Source organism: Melozone crissalis, unplaced genomic scaffold (genome assembly GCF_028551555.1).
Source record: "Melozone crissalis strain CALT ecotype California unplaced genomic scaffold, PUWL_Pcris_2 ptg000059l_1, whole genome shotgun sequence".
NCBI classification, from domain to species: Eukaryota; Metazoa; Chordata; class Aves; order Passeriformes; family Passerellidae; genus Melozone; species Melozone crissalis.
The window spans coordinates 1,126,761-1,152,343 of record NW_026535837.1 but is presented as its reverse complement, the minus strand read 5'-3'; the positions used below and the strand labels follow the sequence as shown (position 1 = coordinate 1,152,343).

Here is a 25,583-nt window from a genome sequence, read left to right as displayed (position 1 = left end):
AACCCCACCTTTATAGTGCAACCTGGGATATTTAAGGATCTCCTATTGCTCTGTAGACATTTCTTAGAGCAAAAGCTGTGAGAAAATAAATCAGTTCATGTTTTTGATGACCGTGGGCAAATGAAGGAAGCATTGCAGCTACCAGAGGAACTGGTCTTCAGGTTTTTATATATGTGACTAGAATATTTTAACTTAAAGTGTGGAAGAAAGTAAACACTTTTTCTAAAACATGTTTTCTGTACAAGGACAGAAATTAAATAATTTAGCAATGCTGCAGAACCATTTTCTTGTGCTATTCCATAACTACTTTGGATCTCCTGGTGGCTGTAAATGGATTAGCAGCCCATAAAGATTAGTTCTGTATGATTTATATAGCAGATTTTTAGTGTGTATTTTGTATGTACCAAAGTATTGTTTCTTAATGAAGATTTCATGCTATTTTCACATTCAAGATTAGTAAGACTGAAAGCACTGCAATCTATGGTTTAAGTAGCAGGAATATTTATTATGTGCAAAATTCACTTTTATTTAGGAGACAAGATCTTCAGCTTTGCCTAATGGTGTATTTGAAGATGCAGATGGAATTAAATGATACAAATGCCTCTTGCCAAACCAGAAGCAAGTTCAGAAAGTGGACTCCTATTCATAAAGACTGAAGGACAATTTTGGAGAGGCTGTTGCAGCAGCCAGTGTATTTCAGAGCTGTTAAATCACCTTTTTTACAGCATCCATGCAACTCCTTCCTTTGTCCCTCATCTGTTCTTCCAGTGGTGGAACACTCCCTTGCTGGGGGGTGCGGGTCTGAGAGCCCTGTTCCAGATTTTATTTGGGAATAGTGGGGGCCCATATGGAAAGAGACCAAACATCAGACTTGGAATTCCAAGAGCCACTCACTGGAGCCTAGTGCTGAGGCCTGCCCCCACTGTTTGCTGTATGTGAAGTGAGGTTTCTGAAGTTATTTCTGAAGGAAAGGGTAGGTTTTAGGTTTCCATATGACCTTTGGCCCTCACAAAGAAAAATCAAGAAAACACTACTTAATTGTTTGGCAAAGCTAAGCTGTTTCTATTAAGTGATTTATTTAGTTATTTTGTTGTGATGGCACCATTGTGTTCTTCTTTGCTGTCCTCCTGTCTGGCTCAAACTCAGTTTTCCTTTTGTTTATACAGCCACTGATCCGTGCTGGTAGTTTGTTCACTGTTATAACAAATAGCAGTCACCTTGGCTGCTGGCTTTCCTCAGTGTGTCTGTATCAGGAGCCACTCACCAAAGATTGAGCTCCTGCTCATGCCTGTGTAAATGAACATAGCTCACTTGTGACTACAGCCCTTGTCAGGGAGAGAAGTTGTGTGTATTCACTCCTGTGAAGCCTTATAGACAAACAAAAAGAAATTACAAATAGCTAGAAAGTGAGGTGCTAACTCTGATCTCTGATGGGAAGAGATTCTACAGTCCTTGCCTTAAGAAGAAGCAGGGATTGGACAAAATTATTTTGCCAACAGCCATTTTATATAATTTGTTTTGCATAGCATTTAAGCAAGGATAGCCATTTCTGTTTTCCTCCTTACAACAAAGCTTCTGTTTAAAAATAGATACACAGTGAATAGGACTTGTTTGGTAATGCTGACTTTAAAACTATTGTGTTTTTTTTTTAATGCTGAACATCAAATGAATTAAATCTAGATCAATACATTTAATGAGAAGTGCATGACCTTTTCTTCTTATAATGGGAAAGTAATGGATTACACAATTAAATAAGTTATATGCAAGTAGATATGATAAAATACTTTAGCTGTGATTATGGAGGGCATTGACTGCTAAGGAGAAGGATTGCAGTAGAAAATTTGATGTGAATTGTTCTGTGAGCAGCATTGAGCCATTAAACACTTCTTCATTGTTTCTGTATGTCACTGTGGGTTGCTCTGGGTCCCCACACTGTTGATGTTTACCACTGGCAATGTGTTGAGCTCCAGTCTGGGAGAACTTTCCATTCGTGTCCTTGTTCTGTAAATGATGTCCTTGTGTCCTGCAAAATCCACCCATGGAACACTCAATTGACACCATGACGTAGCCAGGATTGGTGTCAGCTGCTTCAGTTGTTCTGTATTGATAAAAAGCTGAACTGGAAAAAAGATTCTGTGAATAGAGCCTTTTATGGAGGCTTTTCATACTGAGGATGAAATTTCCAGGCAGGAAAGGGTTTAAGGGGAACAAAGTCTTAATTGTGTTAATGAGGAGCTTCACCCAAAAATTGAAATGAGAGACAGTTCAAAGATGTCATCTGGGAGCCTTGTGCATGTGAGGGAAGAGCTGGTGGTGTGGTTTGCTAGAGGTGAACATTAGAGGATGAATGAATGGAAAACAATCAAATTGGAGAGTGATATTGGGAAGGATTTTTAAAGTGGATAAAGTAGTTTGCTTAATGTAACAATGTGAGGGTTCCATACAGAGTATGGAAAATGCCATCTAGGCATTCTCAGCAGTGTCATGATAGAGCAAAAGCTTGGAGAGATTGCATCAGCTGTAGGAAGGAATAACTGGTTGGGATTAGAGGCTGAAGAAAATCTGTGTTTGATGTCAGTGTACAGAAAAACCTTTGAGGTGTTCAGCAGAATGGTGACCCAGAGAGAAGCCCAGTTAATTTCCAGCTATTTGTGCTTGCATGACAAACAGATCAAAGCAGGCTTCTGCACAAATGTGAATTTATGTTATTCCTGTTCTTGTTTTAGGTAAAGAAGATGAATTTCCAAAGAAGCCACTGGGGCAGATTCCATCAGGACCTCTGCCTTCTGTGCTTAACTCCACTCCAATGCTTAATGGACAGAACAGTACTGGGACACAAGCAGCAAGACAAAGGACAGAGAGAAGACCATCCACAGAAGAAGAATCAGAAAGTTCACCAAATAACCGAAAAAGAATTAATTCTGTGGAAAAGAAACCTTCCTTAAAACTGCAAAAGATTCGACCAGCAGAGACACAAAACAGTTTGCCTAAGAATGAGGTGGATACCAGAAAAAAGCCTCAGCCAGCAGAGCAAGACAACTCAAGTCTATACAATAATGCAGCTGCTAATCAGAATTCTAATGCTACTTCCAACACAAGAAGGGAATTTGTACCTAAGTGGAATAAACCATCTGATGTCAAAATAATGGAAAAGACAATGAAACTCACTGCAGAGGTGAAAGGGAGGCCAGTAAACCATTCTGGTTTGGGCCCACCACCAAGTCCTGGAGAAATGCAGCCTTTGAATGTAAAGCAAAAGGTGAGGGTTTTGGATGCTGATGAAGGTAAGCGAGGGTCTAATGCATCTCAGTATGACAATGTTTCAGAGGATGAAACTGAGAATGAGAATGTTGTTGAAGAGATGCTTGAGAGAGCTCATCCACAAAGTCCTAGGCATGTAGCATTTTCTAATAGTCCAAGAAAGCAAATGGAAAAAGCACCAGCTCCATTAAAAATACCCAACAATTACACCTTCACTTCACAACCCAGATCTCCAAAATATGCATCTCAGTGTGATGGTCCATCTCATGGACTGAATGTAAAGCAGCCACTGCCAGGTTATAGTAATCCCCCTACTTACTATGGGAATTCTCCAAAGCATGTTTCCAGTATAGGCAATGCAAGCTCTGCCCCTCTGCATCACCACGGGAATCGGCCCAGCCCCTCTGGACGGCCATACCCTCCTTTTATGCCAGTAGATTATTCCCCAAATAAACTGCAGATGAATTCCTATCCTGCCAGTCGCCAAAATGCTCTTCCAGCAGCCCCTGCCCAGACAGAAGTGGCTCCTGTTGATGCCTACACCAGCAACTCGAGGTCCTCCCCAGGTGTCAGGTTCATCATCCCCCCAGCAGATTATTTACCAGAGGAGAGGAAGTGGCCGGACGCCGCCTACGCCTACAGACACGAGCCCTACAGGCAGCCCTGGGGCCAAGAGCTGAACAGAGGCCACTTGGATCATTTCCAGAAATACCAGCATTTCCAGCAAACACCTCTACATGAGCACAGTCTTCCTGCTGTTCCTGTGGATAGTCCAGTGAGGTACAGGACTTCCCCAGCCTTGGAAGAGAATGGCTCCCCACAGTACCAGTATGGCAGCGCGTCAGCTCAAGGCCAGCACTATCGGAGCAGAACTGATGGATTGTCCGTGCATCTGACTGTGCATGAGTCTGTGCATGAGTCTGTGCTTCTCTGAGAATCTGGCTGTGCTTAGTAAAGTGGCAAGAACCAAAACCAGTTGAACAGTACTGTGTTAGTAGTAGTCCTCCTCAGTTCTCTGAAATGTGGATGGTTCGTGTGAGTTCAAAAATAACGACACTTTTTCAGAGATGTTTCAGACTTTGCTTGAAAGCTGGTGGAGTTCTTGGACTTGCATGGAAGCTACTGGAAGTGATCTAATGCACATAGACATAGCAATAAGCTCATATCCATCACGTGGTTCATGCTGTCATCGCTCCTTACATTTTAAATAACTCGTGTTACAATCCTTCTGCCTAAAACCTGTAACACACTGAAAAGTTTTGACTGACATTGTTAATGCACTGTACAGATGTGTGCGTGTGTGCCTGTGTGAGTGTGCACTTACAGTACACAAACTCATGTGGAAAAGAGCTAAAGAGTTTAAATTTAAATGCATTTAACTTTGGGCAAAGCTTGTGAAGTACTTTTATTTCATATTAAGTTTTCTTTGTAATTTATTTGAGAAGCCATTCATTTTGAATGGGAATTTCTGTCATTTTTATACAGCTGCCTCAGCATCCCAGTATCTGTTCTGGGCAGGAGAGATGCTTTGGGATTATTAATTTAATCATATGTGAGAGTTAATTTCGTCTCCTTTGACTACTGTTTGTCATTTTCCTTAGCAGGAAGGAGCAGGCAGGAAAAAGCAGATAGCCAAAAATGTCTCTCTAATCTGGCTAAGAAATGGTGCTTAAATTCAGGGCAGTGTATAGGAGTTTTTTAAGTGCATCAAAAATGGAGAATTTGTACCTTCTCACCCAAACCTACCTTCAGAATGTTGTTCTATATGCAAAAGACTGGAGCACAGTGAGCCTAACACCAGATACAGAAATGGTGCTGCACCCTTCACTTTTTGCCACGCTGTGCTGTCAGACTCAAACTGGTTGCAGGGCCAAATCTCACAGGTATCAGAGGATTGCACAGCTCGTTGACACCTCTGTGAAGTGCACGCAGGAGTTTGAGCTTTGCTCCAAGCTTGACATTCCCTGGGCTGTGTGAGTATGCAGTGTCCCTTGTTGAGTGGATTTTGTTGTGTTTTGCCCTTTTCCCCCCCAAATTGCTGGTGGTGTCCTGTCTGAGGTGGGGCGTGTGCTGTCAGGCTCACACTGCACGGTGTTCTACACTAAAATGACCCTGACTGTTGCTAACAGGAACCTTAAACTCCTGCTGATGTAAGTAATCCTGATTAGTCTTTGCAGCCTTTCCCCCTTTGTGTTTTCCTTTCTGTTTTGACTGTGAATTGGGGTGGGATTAGAAGCAGGTGGATGGAGTGGCACATGGAGGATGGAGCTGCAGGACGCTCTGACCTCTGCCCAGGAGCTGAGGCAGAGGAGGGGCTCACCAGGAGAGCTCCTTGGAGTGCTGAACAGAGAGATTTCTCTAATACTGAAGTACTGAACATTGGTATCAACACCAGTTGGGAAGGTTGTCCTGTTCCCTCTTGTTTTGTAAGGTTTGTTAACTGAAAACATAGAAATGGATATTTTTTTTTTCCTTTAAAGAATGAGCTTTAGTGCCTATTATTGCTGCAGGTTGGCTCTGTAAGTTTTAAGGTACAGAAGTAAAACAATTTTTACAAATGGAAGTAACATTTACTTAGTATGTTTCAAAACATTTTTTTTGTGTATATAACGTGTCTGATGTAATTTTTAATAACTGGGCAATTTTATATTTTAAAAATTGCAAACTGCAGCGAAGTAACTGTAGCCAAGCACTACACTGAAATCCTAAACTAAAATTGTGAAGATAAATATGACTTGGGCTTACTTTAGTTTTGATTGCTTACAGCAGCTTGGAAATGTATGTATATAATATTGTGGCTAAGTGTAATAATCTCAGTGTTTAATGATGGTTCTGTAATTCATAACAAAGCTGTACAATTTATTTGTGCAAACAACTTGAGGCTCAAAAATATGTATCAGCATTAGTAAATACTGTAGATTTTTATATATAAAATATATACACACTATTTTCTTATTTCATCTGCAACAGTTTTATAACTGTGTACCCTATTTTGATGTGACTGTATTTTTAACATGTTAAAATAATAATAATTAAGCTTATGTTGTTTTGTCTTTCTTCTTAATTATTTGGTTAGCTCCAAACTGGACTTTAGCTATTCTCAGCACAAATAATTGCTTTTCATAAATGAATCATGTTTATATATATGATGTATCCTATTTAATTTGTACATGTTTATTTTTAGACTAAGCAATGTGGATAAAATCTATATAATGCTTTTGCATTATTGCAGAAGTGGCAAGATTATTGATTATAGTTTATTACACAGGCTAAACCGTAGCCTGTCATTTGCAAAAACTAGGAGCATAAACTGTGATCATTGTTTTCTGGTTTTGTTCTAATAATCTCACCCAATAGCAGTTTAAAAGAGAAGTGTTGGCATAAGGAATTTGCAAAGTTGCATTGATCAAAGTGCAGAATAATAGTCTGACTGTGGCTTCTGTCTCTCACATGTTTGGAGGATGCTATTGAGTTGGTTTTTTAAAAGAAAAGCAACCCAGCCTTTTGTCATCTGATTGTAGTGCAACACACATTTTTATTTTCATTTAACTGGACAAACCAGACTCAGGGTACAGGCAGATTTGAGTCTGTCATTCATACCAGTAACAAAACCCACTTGATGCTGCAGAGGGAAGGGAACACAGCTGTGCCAGTGCCTTGCTGGTGGAGGGGCTCAGCTCAGTGTCTTGGATTAGATACCTCACAAGAGCTTTGTCACTGTTTTCTTTGACCTGAAAACAGTGGAGAGGTAAGTACCAGCATAAAATACTTGAGACCTTTTTTTTCTTGTATGGTTTAATAATTTTCCAAGATCTCTGCTTTGAGCTGGATAAAAACTGTAAGTTTCTTGTCCAAGTTAGTTGTCATGGCTTTCCTTGTGTGAGACAAATTGAGCGTAGGGATTTGGAGAATTAACACAGAGGAGCACAGAGGACTAAGTAAGGAGACATGTCTAACTTCTGTATGGCAAACATTTAGTGAAATTAAACTAATTAGGATTTAAAGGGAAGAGAAAGAGCCTTGAGTATATGCTGTGGTTGCTTTTCCTTTCATTTGAGTGCTGTGCTAGATTAGATCTAATGACTTCAGTGTGGTACTGAAGCATTTGGTCTTGTGCAGTACAAATTGTTGTGGCCATGGAAGAAAGGAAGGATGGTATCACTGGTACTCTTAACCCTTTTGGTGGGTGGGATGTGATGGCAAGATCCAGGTGCTTGCTTACCTGGATAACCAAGTTATGTTGTGCACTGCAAGTGAAGACAGAAGCCATCCGTGCTCCTCCTTCCAGGGAGGATTCTGGCATCAGATGTGGTGATGAATCTGAATCTAAACATCCACTTGCTTGGGCAGCTAAGGAAGAGAATCTGACCTCAGGAAAGTTCTTTCCCTTTCTCCAGATCCAGCTGTGCCCAGTCTGTAATGCTTTAGGGAATGCAACACAGAGGAAAGAGTAAACCTGTTCAGCCAGAAGTCTGTTAAAGGAGAGTATTCCCTCCTACACCTGCTGATCACTGCCTAAAGCCTTAAAGCATGATATTGTTTGCAGTTGTTTCAAAATTACCAGACTGGAGTGGACAATCCTGTTTTTCTCATGGCCAAGGTGTGTAAATGCCAGTTTCCCCTGTAGTATCTGTCAGCAGCAGGAATCCCTTGTTGTAAAAGTAACTGTTCTACCCCCACTATCAAGGCAAAAAGGTAAACTTCCTTTTACCTTATCAAGGTAAACTTCCAAGGCAAAAAGCCTGAGAGTTTTAGAAATCATGAAGGATGCAGAACAGAAGTACCTTATTGCTAGTCAAAGATACAGCATTGTCATAAACCACAGAATAATTCCAAAATTAGATGCAAACTGTAAACAACATTGAAATGTCAAAAGACAGAACAGCCTTCCAGTGTGGGGAAGCAAATCCGAAGCTTCCCTGAGGTACACAGACATTTTCCAGGGAGATTCTTCTCAAGAATCCTATCCTGAATTTCACATCATCCTCAATATGACTTTGAAATGGACTTGCAAATTGCAGACTTTTTTTTTAATCTCCCCCTTGGGTGGCATTACACTGCATGCGCAAAGAAGAATACTATTTAAAATATGCCATCAAACGCCCACCGTTTCACTTCCAGCAGAGAACATTCCACTTTCCATACTTCAGTGAGAGGAAAATATAATCTTTTTTTGTATTCCTTTAAATACTGCATTTTTGTAAAGTTCTGTAAATGTAGCATAGTTACAGTTTAACAGCTACTTAACCAAGTATCATTCAGATGCTTGCTTAGAGATCCTCTTTAGAGGAGCTTTAGATGGCATGAAGCTGCTGCATAATTTGCTGCAGTTTCTCTTTTCTTTTGGGCAGTATTAAGACAATCCAAATGCTTTTAGTGGCAGAGTTGCAATGAGGAGATGACTAGGCCAACAACTGAAATTGGAAATATAATTGCAGTCATTTTGGAATAGCCTTTAAATGGTTGCCAAATCCTGGGAAAGACACCATTTTTTGGGTGCTTTGTGCCAAGAGAGCTCCTTCCTGCAGCAGGGAACACGTAGGTCCCTCTGTTATTGATTTATTTGATTCCCTCTGCTCATACCAACTGCTTTTCTTTGTCCTTATGGAGTTAATATGTTAGTAGAAAATCAATGGAACTTTTAGAATGAGTGATGAGAAAACAAAGCTATCTTGTTCTGACTTTTCTTCCTTCCTTTTTTTTTGTTTGTTTGTTTTACTGATTTTATTGTCAGCCTTGTCAAGGTGAGCTGGGTGTGATGTGATTCTTCTGTCTTCTTTCTCTAGTAATGTGCCAGCATGTTTTTCAGAGGCTTTATGATGCCTTTTGCTGCTATTTCTGCTGTATATCAGAGATTACTGTTTGCCTCTTCAGCTTTTCCTTTCTAGATTATGTGCAAATTAAGGGAACAAAAATTATATTCTCAGTATTGCAGTTGGTCAGAAATCCTCCAAGAAGGGTAATTCCTGACAGAAAGCAATTTAATTTGGCAGTTGGTGAAGGACACTGTAGGGTGGAGGTTTTTGTACAAGTCTGTGGAATCCAAAGTCTAAGGTTGCTTCTGCTTGGGGTCAAGCACCAAAAACCAAATTACACACAGGCCAGTGAAGAACTTTTTGCAAAATGCTGTGTTCTGCCACAGACACATGCCAGCTTGGAGCTACAGCTGCCCTGCCAGTCCAATATGTTTGATTTGGTTAAGTAAATAACCTGTTTCCTGGTAATACTTTTCCTTTGTCAGATTTTTCTGCTGGAAATGAGGTAAAGAATTGAGGCCTGGGCTGGGAACTGGGGTGCCTGAGCTCCTCTCTTTAATTAGAAGAACTGAAGTTGGCTTTTGGTTCAAACCATCCACTTCAACAATTGTATTTGTAAGTTCATGAGTTTCTGAATAACAGGGTTCAGGGTTTCTTCAATGACAGAAGGTCTGTTAGATCACTTTGTCTAATCTGTGCCTCTTTTTAAACTTCCCTGTTCCCATATTTGCCCAAAGAGAGCTCAGATCTGGGAATGACTCCATAGGCAGTAAATTGATCTTAGTGGTTGATGGTAGATCTCCAGTGCTCCCATCAGGTGGGTTGGATGGTATTTTCAGGCACCTTAGCACTCAGCATGAAAACTGGAGTTTTGCAGCACAGGTAAGTGGAAAAGCTTTGCTGGTGCAAGGCTCCCCTTGAACCCAGCAGCAATGTGTGGTTTATAGTAAAACAGCTTTGAAGCAGAAGGGCTGGTTCTCAAACATGGTGATGCTTAACTGCCCTAAGCTTTTGGGAGTGGAGGTCAGTGCTGTGGTGGTAGAGCTTGTAAAGCTTGTTCCTAGAAACACTGGGGTTTTGTTCCTCTGAAATTTCACAGGGAAGGAAACCACAAGGATTATCAAGTTCAGCTCCTGTCCCTGCACAGGACACCCCAAGAGTCACACCATGTGCCTGAGAGCATTGTCCAAGCACTTGAACTCTGCCAGGCTCGGTGCTGTGACCACTGCCCTGGGGAGCCTGGTGCAGTGTCAAACCACCCTATGGGTGAAAAACCTGTTCTGGTAACCAACCTAAACCTCCCCTGGCACAACTTCAGGACATTCATTCCCTTTCACTGTCTCCACAGGGCAGAGATCAGTGCCTCCCCCTCCTCTTCCCCTCGCAAGGAAGCTGTAAGTGCAATGAGGTCTCTGCTCAGTTTCCTCCAGGCTGAACAGACCAAGTGCCCTCAGCTGCTCCTCATGTGGCCTCCAGACCCTTCACCATCCTTATTACTCTCCTTTGGGCACTCTGTAATAGTTTAATATCTCACATTGTGGTGCCCAAAACTGCACACAGCCCTCAAGGTCAGCAGTGTCCTGGCTGAAACACATCATGGAGAACCTGTGCTCTCAGAGGAGGAGGAGGAGTTGGTCCATTCTGGGACTCAGCAGTATCAAATTCCTGGACACAAGCCCCATGAAGGTAACCTAGAACAAACTGGGTATCATGTTTATATTTATAAAGTGGTTTTAGAACAGTCCTCTTGGCCTCAGTGTTCCTTAGAGACAGCTCACCCAATCACCCTTTCAGTCTCCAAAGAAAGTGACTCTGTTAGATCTTTCTTTGATGTCATTTGTTCAGACTGTGTCTGGAGCTCCTGAAACCCTTCAGAGTGCTCTCCCTTTTTGTTCCCCAGGTTTTATTGTGTCAGGTTTTTTCCATTCAATTCCAGTAGAAATGTCCACCTGCTTGCTTCTCCAGTGAATGAGTTTTCCTTCAATTCTTGTGTCAGCCTGTCATGAGCCTCATGCTTGGTGTCAATTCATTGCATTCTCCAATCCTTCTCAAAGTCTGTCTTCAATTTGCAGTGCTGTCACTTTGTCTTGGAGAAAACACTGAAAATAGGACAAAGTGCATTATTTGGAGATGATAAATCAGAAATTTTGAGTGTAAAAGCCACTTTAGAAAGGTCTGTCTGGTGGTTGTGCTGTGAGCAGCACCTGTATCATCGTAAGTGATAGAGGTGCTTATCTGTTACCCTGTTAATTGGAAGGGCTGGGATGATCAGTGGCTTTGCTGAGCTCTTTTCCCCAGTGATATCTGGCTTGTGTGGGAGGTTGTGTCCATGATTTGACAATTTGATGCTGGTCAGCTCAAAGGAGCAAGCCAGCCTTTGCTGGATGGCTGAGCACAGAATTCTCTGTAAATATTTCATCACATACAGTGAATAAAGAAGGAATGGTCTCTCCTTGCCATGGAATGAGTATTCCCACAGCTACAGAAAGCAATTTGCAGCTGCTGAAGTCATACAGAGCTGTACCCCAACTTTTTTGGTGCTGTACATTGTGATTTTGCTGTGGAATGTGTAAAAGTGCAGCACTTACCTCTGTGTGCCTTTCGCCATGCAGTTGTGCATCCAGGTGGGCAGTGTCCATCCTGCCTGCTCCCACTGCTTTCCTGGTGAAACTCTGTTGGGCACACCAAGTGTGACAGGGAAAGAAATTATCCCCTTGTGTGCTCTAAGTATTCCTGGCTCCTCCTGGGTGCTGGTTGTGGGGTTTATTTCTTTTGAGACAAAGCTTTAGCATATATTCAGTTTCCACATCTCCTGGTCTTCCCTGCTCTGTCCAAATTTTGCCAAATACTGAAGGAGAGGGAGAAAATAATGAATTCTGGAATTAAGCATCTGTGGACTTGACCTGCTGGAAATTGTGCAGCTCTGTCTGCTCCCCACAGAGAAAAGTTCTGGTAGCCGAACTTCAGAAAGGAACAAAATAGTTTTGCTCTTTAAATGCCATTATAAAACCCCATGATTTCAGGGGCTGGGTGGGGTGTCACGCTGGGCACACATCTATCATTGTAAATGTTATGTCTGAAAGGCTTTGAAATGCTTTCAGAACGTGTGATTTTGGGCACATAAGCAAATCACTTTTATTATAACCTTCATGTTGCACTCAATAGGGTTGGTCAGGTGATGTTTTTCCCTGTTCATTTAAGTGGTTTCTTACAGAGGCCTTTGAGCTCCAGAATAATGTTCTGTGCAACCCTGATAATTACTTTCTTATTAACTGGAAGGCCAGACTCCCCTGTCTACCACCCCTTTTAGAAGTGAATCATGTTCTGATATTAAAATGACCCTAAGCTGAGATCTCAAGTTTCCTTTCCAGCTGGACTAATGGGGCTTGTAGGAGGGAAGGAAAACTTCCATGACTGCTAATTATCCTTGGTTTGGATTAATAAAGGAAAATTACTGAACCACCCATCCAAAGATGGAGAGTTAGCTTACCTTTGAAAAGACCTGCCAGCTGCTAACAAGGTAGTTGCGCTGGATTTGCCTTTTTCAAAGATACCTTGGGTGTATCCCCTGAGCACTGGAGGCAGGAGGATTCATCCTTGTGTGCACACCCTTGTTTGCTGGAAGGGCTCAGCACAATCTCAGCTGGCACGTTGGCCACCTCAGTAGATGCCCTGGGAGCTAAACCAAGGACTGTGTTTCCATCTGTGAACCTGACCATGATCTGTGGAGGCCATTGGGGGTTTATAAGTAATTTTTAAGGGGTTTATCTTCAGAAAAGGAAGGTGAGCTGTCTGAACTCCTCTCTTGCAATTCTTTTCTCTTTAAGCAATGCAGTAGGAGTGAATTGCTGTGGGGTTGGAATTGTTTCCAGCTGTAAGAGCAAACAGTGCTCAGACAGTGCTGAAGGAGCCCTTTCCATGATGTTGTTCCTATAAGGGAATTGCTTTTAATTATTATAAATTATTGAAGCAGGCCAAAGTCTTGTGTCCAACCTCTCAAGTGACATGAAATTTGAGGAGCCAATGTCCATGTCACTTAGGAAGGCAAGTAAGAACAGTCTTTATATCCTTGGCATCTAACAGATGATCAGTTTTACCATTAGCATATCTGAGCTACTTTATAAAACCTCCCCAGCCTGCATTTCTGTCTGACACTTCGTTCATAGTGTTGTTTATACGAAAAACCTGCAGCCCTTTTATTTTTAACTCCTGTGTTAATGATGGGGATGCTTAGGGAGAAATTCCCTCTTTGCTTTTTTGCCTTTGCTGTGAAAAAATAATAAATGCTTGTCAGCCTAACAAGATGTAAAGTGCCTCCCCTGCTCTGCAACATTTAATTCCTGAGGTGTCTTTGTAACTGCACTTTGTTTTGCTGAACAGAATTTCTCAAATACTTCCTATCACATCAACTTGTGATAAGCCTAGTCTGACCTTTTGGACTAATTTTGTGGTTCAGGGCATTGTTTTTCAGTCCCTGCCTGCTTCCTTTCTCTCCCAGGTAGGAGCTGAACAGACCTAGAGGATGCTGGTGGTGCTTTGAGGTGGGTATACCTGAACCTCTCACTGCAGAGAGCTAACAAAAGAAAATGAAATTGGCTCTTTGAATTCAAAAAACTTTCTTAGAATGTCAGCTAGAATACTTAATTATCTTTATTAGAATTCAAAGCTATGAAGAACATTCTTAAATATTTAAGTGCTCTCTGCCCTTGTCCATTAAGTGCAGATCTTTTCTGCCTTTGTCCTGTGCAGATCTTTTCTTCCAATTCTTAAGTCAACCCAAACATGGTTTTGGGGATTATTGCAGGCTCTGAGCTGCCCCTCTCATCCACAGAGAGTTGTCCCCATGGGATGTTCACTCCCTGCCCCTCTCCTGAGAAACCACCTGGCACAGAACCACAGCAGAGGCTGCGGCAGATATGGATGGGTCTTGCCTGGCCCTGCCCAGCCTTTCCTGCTTCTTGTTTGCAGCTGGAGAGTTCCTCCTGTCCTCAAGGGGAAAAATTCCATGGCAGATCAGTCCTCAAAGACTGGAAATAAATAAAAAGGCACGAGCCCACTGAGCTCAGCAGAGCTGGGATATTTATGTGTGAGAGAATTTTCCATAAGCAAAGTGAAAACCCCATCAGTCTTTGCATGTTTGGTGCCTGAGATTAAAAACTTTGGGCAAGTCTTCATAACTGTTATTGATACATTTCATACAGTGCAGTGCAGGGTTGGCACTGTACAAACAGCTCTTCCTGTGTCTGATTTCCATTTTTCTTTTAAATTACATTTCTTTAATCTTTAATTTCACTATTTGTTTGTTTGTTTGTTTGTGGTTCTTTTGCATACACAGATGTGGGGTGGTGCTTTTATCTCTTCTCAGAAGTACTGAAGTTGGTTCTCTCTGAGTTTCTCTGTAGGATACCAAATATTTTCCTCTCTTCTGTATAGATGAACCTGTTGCTCTGGAATACATTTATTAATCCATGTTGAAAAACTTTTTTTTTGTTATTTTAATGGAAGTCTTTTCTGTAAAGATGTTGTTTAAAAGCTTGTGTTTGAAATGAGATTTTTATTGTAACTGCTCCAAGAGGACCCTCACAGCCTTGACATCTGAAGTCTTCCAGGAGAAGCTAAGTGGGCTCTGTGTTTGAAGTGGCAGCACAATGCAAAGATGTAGCAGGAGGGAAATGTATTGTATTAATTCTAACAAACCTCAAGAAACTTATAATATCTATGAAAGTTCTTCACATCTTTTGTTCAGAGGTGTCAGATACAAAGAATGTTGAAATCAAGGACAAAGATGCCACAAAGGCTTGTGAGAGATGGAGGACCCAGACCTCTTTATGAGAGTGAGACAACTTCTCTTGGGCTTCTTTCAGAGAAATAACAATAATAACAATAATAAAAAGCCACTCAGCAACATCTCTGAGCACAAAGGCTGAACAAGTGTCTGTCCTGTGAGACTGCAATGATTATTTAATAGGTAATTAAGCCTAGTCAAGGACAGTTGTCATATGAGGTACAATCTGTGTTTGTGACTTTGGTTGTCGGCTCAGGTCATCACTTGTCCCTAGACAGGCAGGATCAGGCTGTGAGTGCCCATTGTATTTAGAGAGAAATCATTGACCTGCCTTGCCTGTGAGTTTGGGCTGTTTTAGCAATATTTGATGTGGGTTTTATGAGTTGCAGAAACTTTCAAGAATACATCTATTATTTGGCCGTAAAAATGGGAACTAATCAAGGGAACTTAGACATCTTCCTGTTCTCTGCTTCTAGCTGACTCATCTTAAAACTTAGAGCTGAGGAGCCTAAATATTGTCTAGAAAAATAAATTTCCAGAGTAGAAAGTGGATTTACAAAGGCACTGACTTACAAAGAGCATTTACTGTCTTGCCTCTGCAAACTATTGAGAATTTAACTGCTGCTATTCGACTGGTGACTGTGTTACATATCACAGGTCTTTACAGTTTTTTTATTATTTTTTTAATGCCATATGCAAATACTTTGGCTCAGTAAGTATGTTAATATGAAGCACCCATGAAATGAAGCTTTTGTTCCCAAGCAAAGATCAATTGAATTGAGACCACTGTGGCACACAAGAATTCATAATGCTTTGGTTTCCAATTCTTTGTTGAAATCTTCCTGGTTCCCAGAAGGATTTCTTTGTGTTTAGTTATGTTTGAATCAATTTGCCTTTATTGTGATCCTTCAAAAAAACCCAAACCCCAAAGTCAAAACAACAACAAAAAAACCCCCACCCCCAAACCCAGCTTCTTTTGTAAAACTAATTTCTTATCTGTTTGTCATCTACAGAAATTTTTACATGAGCATCTAGAACATTGATAAAATATTAAATAATATTGAGCCAAGAGTTATTCCCTGGGGAAATGTGCTGGGAAAAGCCCCACCAATTCCTGTCTCCCACTAATGCAATTACATGAAGTCGCCTTTTGATATCAGTGTTTACAATTTTAACATTAATGTCCAACAATAAAGCTGTACCTGACACTTGGGATTTCTTTGTTTCAAGTTGCCTTCTTTATTATGCTGAATTCTTGAAGTTTATAAAGTTTTCATTGAATTTTGTACTCTCCATTATTACTTGTCTGTATTTTCAACCTGAATGAGACTCTTTGCCATTTCCTGCTCTGCTTTTCAATCTTTTTTTTTTTCTTTTTTTTTGAAGTAGTTGTACTTTAACTATATGTATTTTTTGCAGATCACAACTTTTTATGTGTCTGCTTGGTTTGGGGTTTTTTTGCTGTCAGGTGAAAGAGCTTTATTTTTTCCCCAGAAACTCTATTTTGTTAGGTAGCCACAGGCCATGTCCAGCACTGCTTGTTCCTGACAGATTAGCTTTCCTTTCCCTACATTATACAGTGATTTTTGTAGAATAGTTCACTCTGTTGTCTCACCACATGTGGTTCTGTGCTCAGATGTCAGTGTTTTACTGATCATAACCCTGAGTACTCAAAGACCTCAGAGTCTGGGTCAGAATATCTTGGAGGACTGAGCCATAGGGTGGGCACTTGCCCATGACGAGCTGAATTAAAACCTGGTAATGACTTGAGAGGGAAACAGCATTAAATATATTTCCTGTGCACCTGGTGTTTTTTTCTGACTGGTAGAGATATATAGAGATACTACAGATGAAATATAAGGAAAAAAATATCTATTTCTTTACCTATTCCAGGTGTAAATATTTTAAAGACAGTAGTCATGTGTATGGCTCAGCTAGCATTTATCTGGAAGGAATGTTTTGCACAAAACTTTGCATAATATTTATTTACACTCTCCTCCAGAGCTGGGAGTCCAGCTGAACTTGCCATTGGAATGCACAGACAGTGTTAACAATGCTTGTGCCAGGAAGATTTTGTTACCCTCCTCATATTGCCATAGGATTTATTATCCTTTACAGCCAATACTTCATGGACTTATGTTATGAATGTTTGTTGTTTAGAATTTGTCACTGAGGAAAGGCCAATTCCAGACGTGGTGCTCTAGATTTGTGATGCTGTGCAAAGCCCAAGCTATTTTTCATAATTATTAATATTGCTTTGGTGACAGTCCAAAGGTGAGTTGTATCTGCTCATCTCCAAATGATCCTGTGAAGATGAGCAACATTTGTAATGATTTTGGTCAGTGGCTTCTTAGCTGCTCTAAGTAATTTCAGAGCCCAGCCAAGGGATTTAGGTTTCCATAAACAGATCCCACCCGCAGAAACTCTCTGAGCTTGAGGGATCTGCAAGAACTGGCTGTTCCACCAGAGTGTCCAGAGTTTCCAGCACAGGAATCAGTACAGCTTGTCTGTGGACTGGGAAGACACCCCAGGTGGTGACATATAAAAAGGACACAGAGCATTCCCTTTCTTTCAGAACATCTCTCTCTCCTGCTGCCACTGGGTGATGCATTTTAAAGAGGTTGGGCGATTTTGGTCAGAAGTTTTTCTGAAATAATTCTGTTGAATATATTTCACTGGATGAATTAAAACAAAAGCCAAAAAAACAACCAGAAAAAGCAAACCAGATAATTTTCTCTTTTTTTATATGAACTTTAAAAATTTCTTTTGTTCAGAGTTACTGAAGGCTCTGGATTTGCTTTTTTTTGGGCAAGGGAGGGGGCAGAGGACATGGGCACAGACATATGAATGGAGGATTTTAATTTTTAACACTAACCTTAAATATTACCAAGCTAAATCAAACCTTCTCAATGGGGATTGCAGAATTGAAATAGAGTTTTTAGACCTGTAGCTGAGCAGGCTTCACCTTTGCCCATGGGAACAGCTGTGGTTTGCTCCTGCTCCTAAATGAACTCTGAAAAGTAAATATTTCCATGGGGCAGCCCAAACAAAGGGGTTTTTGGGGGGAACAGAACTTGTTTGGGTGCACTTTACGGAAGGCTGGGTGATGATTTAGCTTCTGGGATACAAAACCTTTAGGAACTGATAGCACCCATCCCTGGGGAGCAGACTGTGTGGGCTGATTGACCTCTGCACACACATCACCTGCTCACCGTGGCACTCCTCTGGGAGCAGCTGACAGCACCATTCCCAGAGCTCCTGAAGATTGGAGCAGATGGAAAATCTGTGGCATTTGTGGCACAAGAAGAAAAGCAGGTGTTGCTGTAGGTCTAACAGTGGGAAACACACCTGGAGTACTCCCAGTGTCCCAGGGATGTCCTGTATGAATTAATGGGAGGTTGAAGGAATACCGTGTGAGTGAGGAAGAATTGGCTGCTTTGGAGGTTACAAAAAATTTAAAGCTTCATCCTACTACCCCAAGCTCCTACAGGAGCTTGTGTACAGGGTCAGTTCCTACTACAGGAATATGCTGTCCTGCAGGAGAAACTCCTGGGAAGAATATGCTTGAATACTGCCAAGGTAGGGGAAGCCACCTGGGCAGTTTCTTCAGGATCCATCCCTGGGGACAAGCCACACAGTCAGGGCAGCAATGAGAGCCAGCAGAATGATGGAGGAGGAGGAAAAAGACTCTTCTGGCTTTCCATGGGGAGGAGCAGGAGTGTTTGCAGTGCATGTGCTGAGGCAAACCTGGAATGGCTCAGTGGAGCTGTGCTGGGAGCCACGAGCTGTTCCCAAGGCTGCTTTGGGAAAACATCTTCCCAGCAAGCACAACCACTCAGTGCTCCATCAGGAGCTAGAGGAAAGCTGGAGGACATGCAGCATCCCAACCACCTGCCCAACAAGCAGAAGGAGGAATCTTGCAGCAGATGTGATGGACAGCCCAGGGAAGGGAGAAGCTGTGATTGCCCTGACCCATTTGGGTTTTTTTCAGAGCTTTGGGAGGATTTTCCTTCAAAGACATTCACCCAAATGTTTATATTTTCTGTCATCTCATGTTTCTGCTTATGATTATTCACAGCAGCTCAAGGGTGACTTCAGCAAGACCCCTGGGTCCGTGGTCACTTCCCTCAGGAGCTGTTCCTGCTCCTGGAGGCAGTTTTATGGTTCTTGGGGAGCTCAGCTCTCTCCTCCAGAGCAGCCCACAGGGGCCCAGGTGCTCTCTGCTCCTGCTCTGCCAGCAGGGATTTCAGGAGATGGGATTTTTCCCTGGTGAAATGGATCAACTACGTTTGACATTTAAATTGTCATGCAGAATTAACCTGCCACTGAGATAACAGGAGGAGGATAGAGCAGCTTTCTCTTCCAGCTATTCCCCCCTCCCCAGACTTTCCTCCAGAGACTTCAGTTTCTCCTCTGTATCCTTCTCCCTGTCCACCTTTGCATCAAGCCAGACCAAAGAGCAGCAATTCCTATATGAACATTCAATTAGTCCCATATTTAAATCTTGTCACTGTGACCTAGTGAATTATGCAAGGGGCTGGATACCAGAAATCAATTGAGCTCTAATTCCCAGCCCTGGCACAGGATCTCTCAGCATATTGCTACAGGCAAGTTATTTCAGCACATTTTCTCTCTCCATTTCTTCCCCATAAATTGCACATGTTAACATTAGGTGATGCAGCAGCATCACAGATGTACTGAGATATTTGGGTAGAGGAATTGCAGCAGCACATCCCACTCTTACACTGTGTGCCCAGGTCTTTGCATCAGATGTTTATTTAAAAATGCATCCACAGCAAAACATTTGCCAAACAAAGGATGATTCAGGCTTTGTCTAACTTCTATTAACGATACAAGGTCTGGGGAAAATCTTTCAAATTATTATCATATGAAAGACAGTTTAAGATGAAGAGAAGGTTACAAGAGAGTAAAATACTCAGTGTTTTCTATCCCAAAATGCTAAGTTATCACTTACAAGCAGTCCAGCACAATGGCAATTGAGAACCATGGGAGTCCTTATCTCCCATGGCTCATGCAGAAATTATTGCATATGCTGTTATCAAGAACAGACTGAATCCAGTGGGAGAGGCTGCATCAGTGAGAAGGGTGCCATCACATGCAGGGCCTTAGGGGGTTTTAAAAGTTTTTCTCCACCTTGATGAAATGTTTTTAAAAATGTCTTTGTAAAAAGCCAGCACCAACTCTACAGTGCTCTTCAGTGAAGAATTTGTAATGCAAAGGAAATGTAAGTATGATAGAGAAAAGGAAGTATTAGAGCAGTTTACAAACCTTTCATGTTGGTTTCTTAGAAACATGAGGTGAGTATTTTGTCTCCCATTTGCTCTCTGTTGCTCCCAGCCTGGTCCTTCCCATCACACTGCACTCACAAGTTAATCTCTGCACTTTGCAGTTGTTATCCACTAATGGAGGAGCACAAGTGACTTGTGGCAGAAACCTAAATGTTATTTATATAAAAAACTACCGGAAAATATCTACTTGTGATCAGCGTTTCCTGAATGGTTTAAAATGTCATCTGAGACAAAGTTCTGTTCAGCTGTTCTCCAGTGTGGTATTTTCATGGTGCAGAATTTCTGAGGCGTGGGAGAGCCAAAATGTGAACTCATGGAAGGCAAAGACTTTAAGCTGCTTAGGTGGCTGCATGAAATATCCTGAAAAAAGCACAGGGCAAGGAGGGAGGAATAAATTATGTGGTTTAACTGTCCTTAATTTCAATTAAATATGGTAGCAGTGAAATTGGAAATGTATTTAGCCTGATAACTTCTCTCTAATGAAGCATCCTTGGTGTGGCTTCCAGGGATCCAAGTTCACTGTCCACATTGCTGAAACCTCTCTGTCACATAGACCTTATCTGAAATCAGCAGTTTATTCGTGGCTTCAACAACTTTTGGCCATTTTTGCCATCTTAATGCTGCCTTGGAGAAGTCAAGCTGTTTGCACATCCTTTCCCTCCAGCCGTTAGAGGAAAATTTCATACGAATATAAAATCCTTTGCTGTGAGGTGATTCATTGGGTAGGATATGTAATGGTCTCCTTGGTCTCTGAATGTTTCAGCCAACTGATAAATAATCAAGAACCTTGAATATTCCTTTCTGTCTGTCTGTCTCCTCAGAGTGCTTTGTTTGACTCTCAGTATTTATGGTGAGTGAATTAAAGCCAATCAGTGTACTGTCACCGACATGAATTACCACAGTACATTCTGTCACTTGGGGGCTTTTTCCAATGCCAGGCAACAGACTTGTCCCAGGGCAGGGGGTGTTTGTTTGGGCTTGTTGCTGTTGTTGTCATTTTCCTCCTCTGCATTTTTAAGTGTTCTAATTAAACAGGGAGACTGAAAAAAAAATAAATCAAAGTTTTACACATTCTTCCAAAATCCAAGTGCCATTCCCAATGAGGGCTTTTTGGGTTATTGTTGTGTGGCTATAGCCTCTTTTTTCTTTCCCAACCTTATAATCTTAAGTCCAAACTTTTCAACCTTGATACCTCTGTTATTGTTTTCTGACTGCCCAGGTGGATGTAATGAATGTCTGTGGAGCCAGGTCCTCGAAGAAGAGCTCTGCAAATTGGGATTTTCTCCTGGAAGGTCAGTCACAGAGTCTCAGCCTGGTTGGCCTCCCCTCCTTTTGCCTCCTGGCAGTGCTTGCATGTCAAATGATTGCACTCTCCAACCGTGAACTCCAGGGCCTGTGCTCCCACTGCTGCTTGGCAGGAAGGAGAAATCTTCTGCATGGAATTAAAGAGCCTCCTCTCTTCCTCTGATTTAAAAAATCATTTTAAAAAGGCTTTTCCACCCCACATCTTCTGAAGTTAGTGCTACACCCTGCAAGGCTGGCAGCCTCTGAAAACAATTAGAAAGAGACCCTTGAAGGCAGGATCTGGACAATCTTGCAAGAGACATAATTTTAATCTCATAGAATGTCTTGGCACACTGGGTGAAAACAGGCTTTGTCCCTGGGATGAGAAATTACTAAAGCCAAATTCTGTCTTGCAGTGATTATGGAACAGGCTGAAGTACAACATGAGGCATGGCTAAATTGGTTGTCTTAATCCATGGTCTAATAGACTCTAAAATGTCTCTCTGAATGGGGAGAGATCATCTGTTTGGGTGTCATCTGCATGCATGTCCTGACCACCCTGACCTCGCCTCTATCCCCAGGAGCCTCTTCTTCCTCAGCTTGACTTCAGCCCACTGCCCTTCCTGGCCTCTGTGGCTGCCCAGCACCTGCTCCTGCCTCCCCCCAAACACAAACACAAACACAAACACAAACACAAACACAAACACAAACACAAACACAAACTCTTCCCTGCCCACTGGCTTCTCTGGTGCAGCCTCTCCCTTTGCAGGCAGATGGCTTTGGGCAGGACATGCCACCCTCCTGTCTCCCCACAGGATGTTGCTTTATACTCTGGCTGCACACCTACATGCTGCTGCCTCTTCTGGCAACCTTTCAAAGAGCTCTTCAAGGACAAAACACCCAAAATACAAAAGATAATCCTAAAAAGGAAAGTGTCCTTTCCTCATTTAATCTCACCCTAATACATCAGAGTGAATACAAACTATTATACAGTAATTTTAACCCCTGTTTAATCTCTGCCAAGCCTCCCTGCTTTGAGCTGGCCAGTCCCCAGAGATGGGCTGCTGGGACCCCACAAGCCCTGTGAAGAGCAGGAGGTTTCACACAGGGATCACACTTTGCTCCTGCTTTTCATCAGAATCATTAGCCAAAACTTGGGAATTTTTCAAAGCTGACAGAGGAGAGAAAGCCCAGGAGATTGTTGGCACAGAATGAATTTACATATTGAGTGTACAGGGTCAATTCCTAGGAACCCAAGCAGAACTAAACACGAGAAATGTTCCTGATTAAAACTCCAGACCTCTCTTGTCAGCACTGCAACCCCAACCCCATCACATTAGGGTCCCTTCCACACCTGAGAGCTGAGTGATGAAGGATTTGGGCTCCTTTAGCTGCCAGGCTCAGGTTTTATCCACCTTGTCCAGCAAAAATACTTCCCAGACACCCAGAAAACACCTTCATCTGCTGTTAAAGAACACAAGTCAAGAAGACTCAAACATGCCTTCATTTCAGGTGAGGATGTGCCTTTGTGTTGGCTGCAGGTTTGTTTGGACATCAGTGATGAGTGCATGCAAATCTGGGCACTGAGGGCATTCAGTGTGCTTTATAAAACCATAAATCACTCAAAAATGGGAACAAAGGAGCTGTTTTACTAGCAGAGGGCTCGACTGGCCCTTCTAGGTGTTAGTCTGTGCTTGCAGTCTGTGGTTCAGCCCAAAGCCAGCTCTGCTGCACAGCTCACTCTGTAAAAGTGGAGGTGAAATAAGGAGCAGAGGCATCACCAGACATTTGATCTGATGCAAACTTATGTCCAAATGTGTGGATTCTTCTTTTTTTTGTTGTTAGAGTTTTTGTTTGGTTTTAATGTTTGTTGATTTTTGTTTATTTGTTTGTTGTTTTCGGTGTGTTTTTGTGAGGTTTTATTTTGGTGTTTTGTTTTGGGCATTTTTTTGTTGTTTGTTTGGGTTGGTTTTGTTTTGATTTTTTAAGAGAAGCTGGCACACAAATCTTGATCACTGAGATCTGTAGCTGGAACTACACGTGGACAAACACAACCTGGAGCTTTGCTGTTGTGGCTGCACCAGTTTAATGTGGTCTGGCAGCCTGATTAAGGAGCTGTGGTGTTTAGAAGTCACTTGGCAATCAGTGGGTTAGTTTTCATCATCTTTGTGCCCTACAAGGGTGAGAGTGAGGAGGAGATGAGGCACTGAGATGAGGAGAATCTTTTAATTCATTTCCTAGGTGACCTAAATTCAGCCCCTGTGGCCATCATGTCAATCCCACAGTCTTGTCTGCTAGATTACTGATGTAAGTCATGGTGACACGTATATTTATCGAATGTCCTTCTCTGTGGCTTCAGGAAGGACATTTCAGGGGGAAAGAAATGTTGCTTGGAGATGTAATGATACTTGTCATCAGTTCTGTTTTCCATGAACTCTGCTTCATCCTAGCACTGCGAGAGCATCTGACAGTGTGTGCCACAGAAATGCAGTGTACTTATCCTGTGAGGGTGGCTTGTGTTGTGGGAGATCAGACATCTCTTCTGCTGCTGAGGCAGCAAATGTGCAGAATTGGTACATGACTCCCTGAAAACAATGCAAAATGCAGATGTGGTGCCTGTACAGAGATTGGAAATTCCAAGCCTTTGTGCAGGGTCAGAGCTTTTATCAGGGCTGCACAATCATTCAATCTCTCTCTTCAGCTTCAGATTTCCTCCTGTGCTGCAGCAGTTTTGCGAAGGGAGCTGATGTGTCCCATCTCCTGCTCTGAAAGAGGTGTCTGAGCTCCTGGTCATGAGAGAGAAAAATCTGTGCAAAGCATCCTCCCCTGTGCTTCATACCCAAGGAAAAGCTGAGACTGCTCAGGGACCTTCAGCACAGAAAGACCTAATTTGCAGATCCCAACAGGCATGTACATGACATAGATGCAAACCTGCACAGTCCTGCTGAGATGACACCATTTCTGAGTTGCAGCAGCAAAGCTCCAGATAACTGGGTAATTGCAGTGGCAAAAATTATGTGTTTATGGCCCTTCAGGAGCCTCAGGTGATAAATGTTCTGTGGATTGCACTCCCACTTTTGAGAACCCACACTCTGTGGCTCCTCCTGCCATCAGTGTCACTTTGGACAGTGTGTGCAGGCTGCTCTAGCTCTGAATTAACTTCTCCAAAGCAATCCCGGTTTTCCTGTCTCCTTTCCACAGGTCAGCCCAAGCTCAGCAGTGACTCAGCAGCACACCTGCCCTTGCACACGAGACTGAACATCTCCTGCTGTGTGTTTCATCTCCAGCACTGCTACTTCCTAAAGTTAGAAGCAAATAAAAGTCATGCCTCGTGAAAAATAAATCTTTATAATTTAGGTATCCAGCACCACCTGGTCTTCCATCCTCTCCCCTAACCTCTTCCTGGAGAACATTTCCTGTGCTGATTGTATTAGTGTAGCATGGAGTGAAGTACAGTCAAAGGCTAATCTTTTTGTGATTGAATATTAGATTCCTCATTTCAAGAGGCTCTCACAAACAGCTTTTTGTCAGACTGATGGAAGATGGCAAGGATGGAAGAGAACTTGAGGGAAAAGTACATGTCTCTTCCCAAGGGTTTTATTCTCTTTTCCTTCATAGCTTTTACATTATGGCAAATAGTATAATTTAGAGTTGTAATTTCAAAAAAGATGTTCATTACTGAGAAGGCAGCCTGACCAAATCTTCCTCAGAAGACACTTAATTGACAGTGTTTAGGACTGACAACACACCTGAGATGGATTACCAGCAATTCATCCTTGAAGCAGAAGGAAAGGAAGAGAAGCACAAAACAGACAAAGAAAAAACCTGGAGCTGCAGGATCTAAAATGGAATAAACATGCAGCTGAATAATACTGATCCTGTCCTTCCTGAACACTCTTTAGAAGTGTATAAAATTGCATATTAAAATCCATTAATTGCTATTTTTTGCAGGATGAAGATCCAGCACAAACACTGCTGCTCTTCAGGCAAAGCCAGTCCTTTACCCCTTATGCAGGAGGTGGAACCTGTCCTAGGGACTGGTCCTCCCAGGACTTTCCATTTCTATCTTAAAACAACCTCCGCTCTTTCTTCTTTTAATCACTTTTAATACCTCTATGAATTTCTCTCCTCTCCCTACTCCCAAAAGAAAATATTTGCATGCAGGTTAGAAAGGGTGGTGTCCAGAAG

At 42.0% G+C, this 25,583-nt stretch overlaps 1 protein-coding gene across 1 annotated transcript in view; it reads left to right on the top strand.

The window, feature by feature from the left end:
• USP6NL (USP6 N-terminal like) overlaps positions 1 to 4,872 on the top strand; it is a 90,147-nt gene extending 85,275 nt beyond the window's left edge. Inside the window, exon 14 of the mRNA XM_054287549.1 lies at positions 2,727 to 4,872. Within this exon, the coding sequence (XP_054143524.1) occupies positions 2,727 to 4,195 (1,469 nt within the window). The 3' untranslated portion in view covers positions 4,196 to 4,872. The remainder of the gene's footprint in view (positions 1 to 2,726) is intronic.
• Positions 4,873 to 25,583: the final 20,711 nt, after the last annotated feature.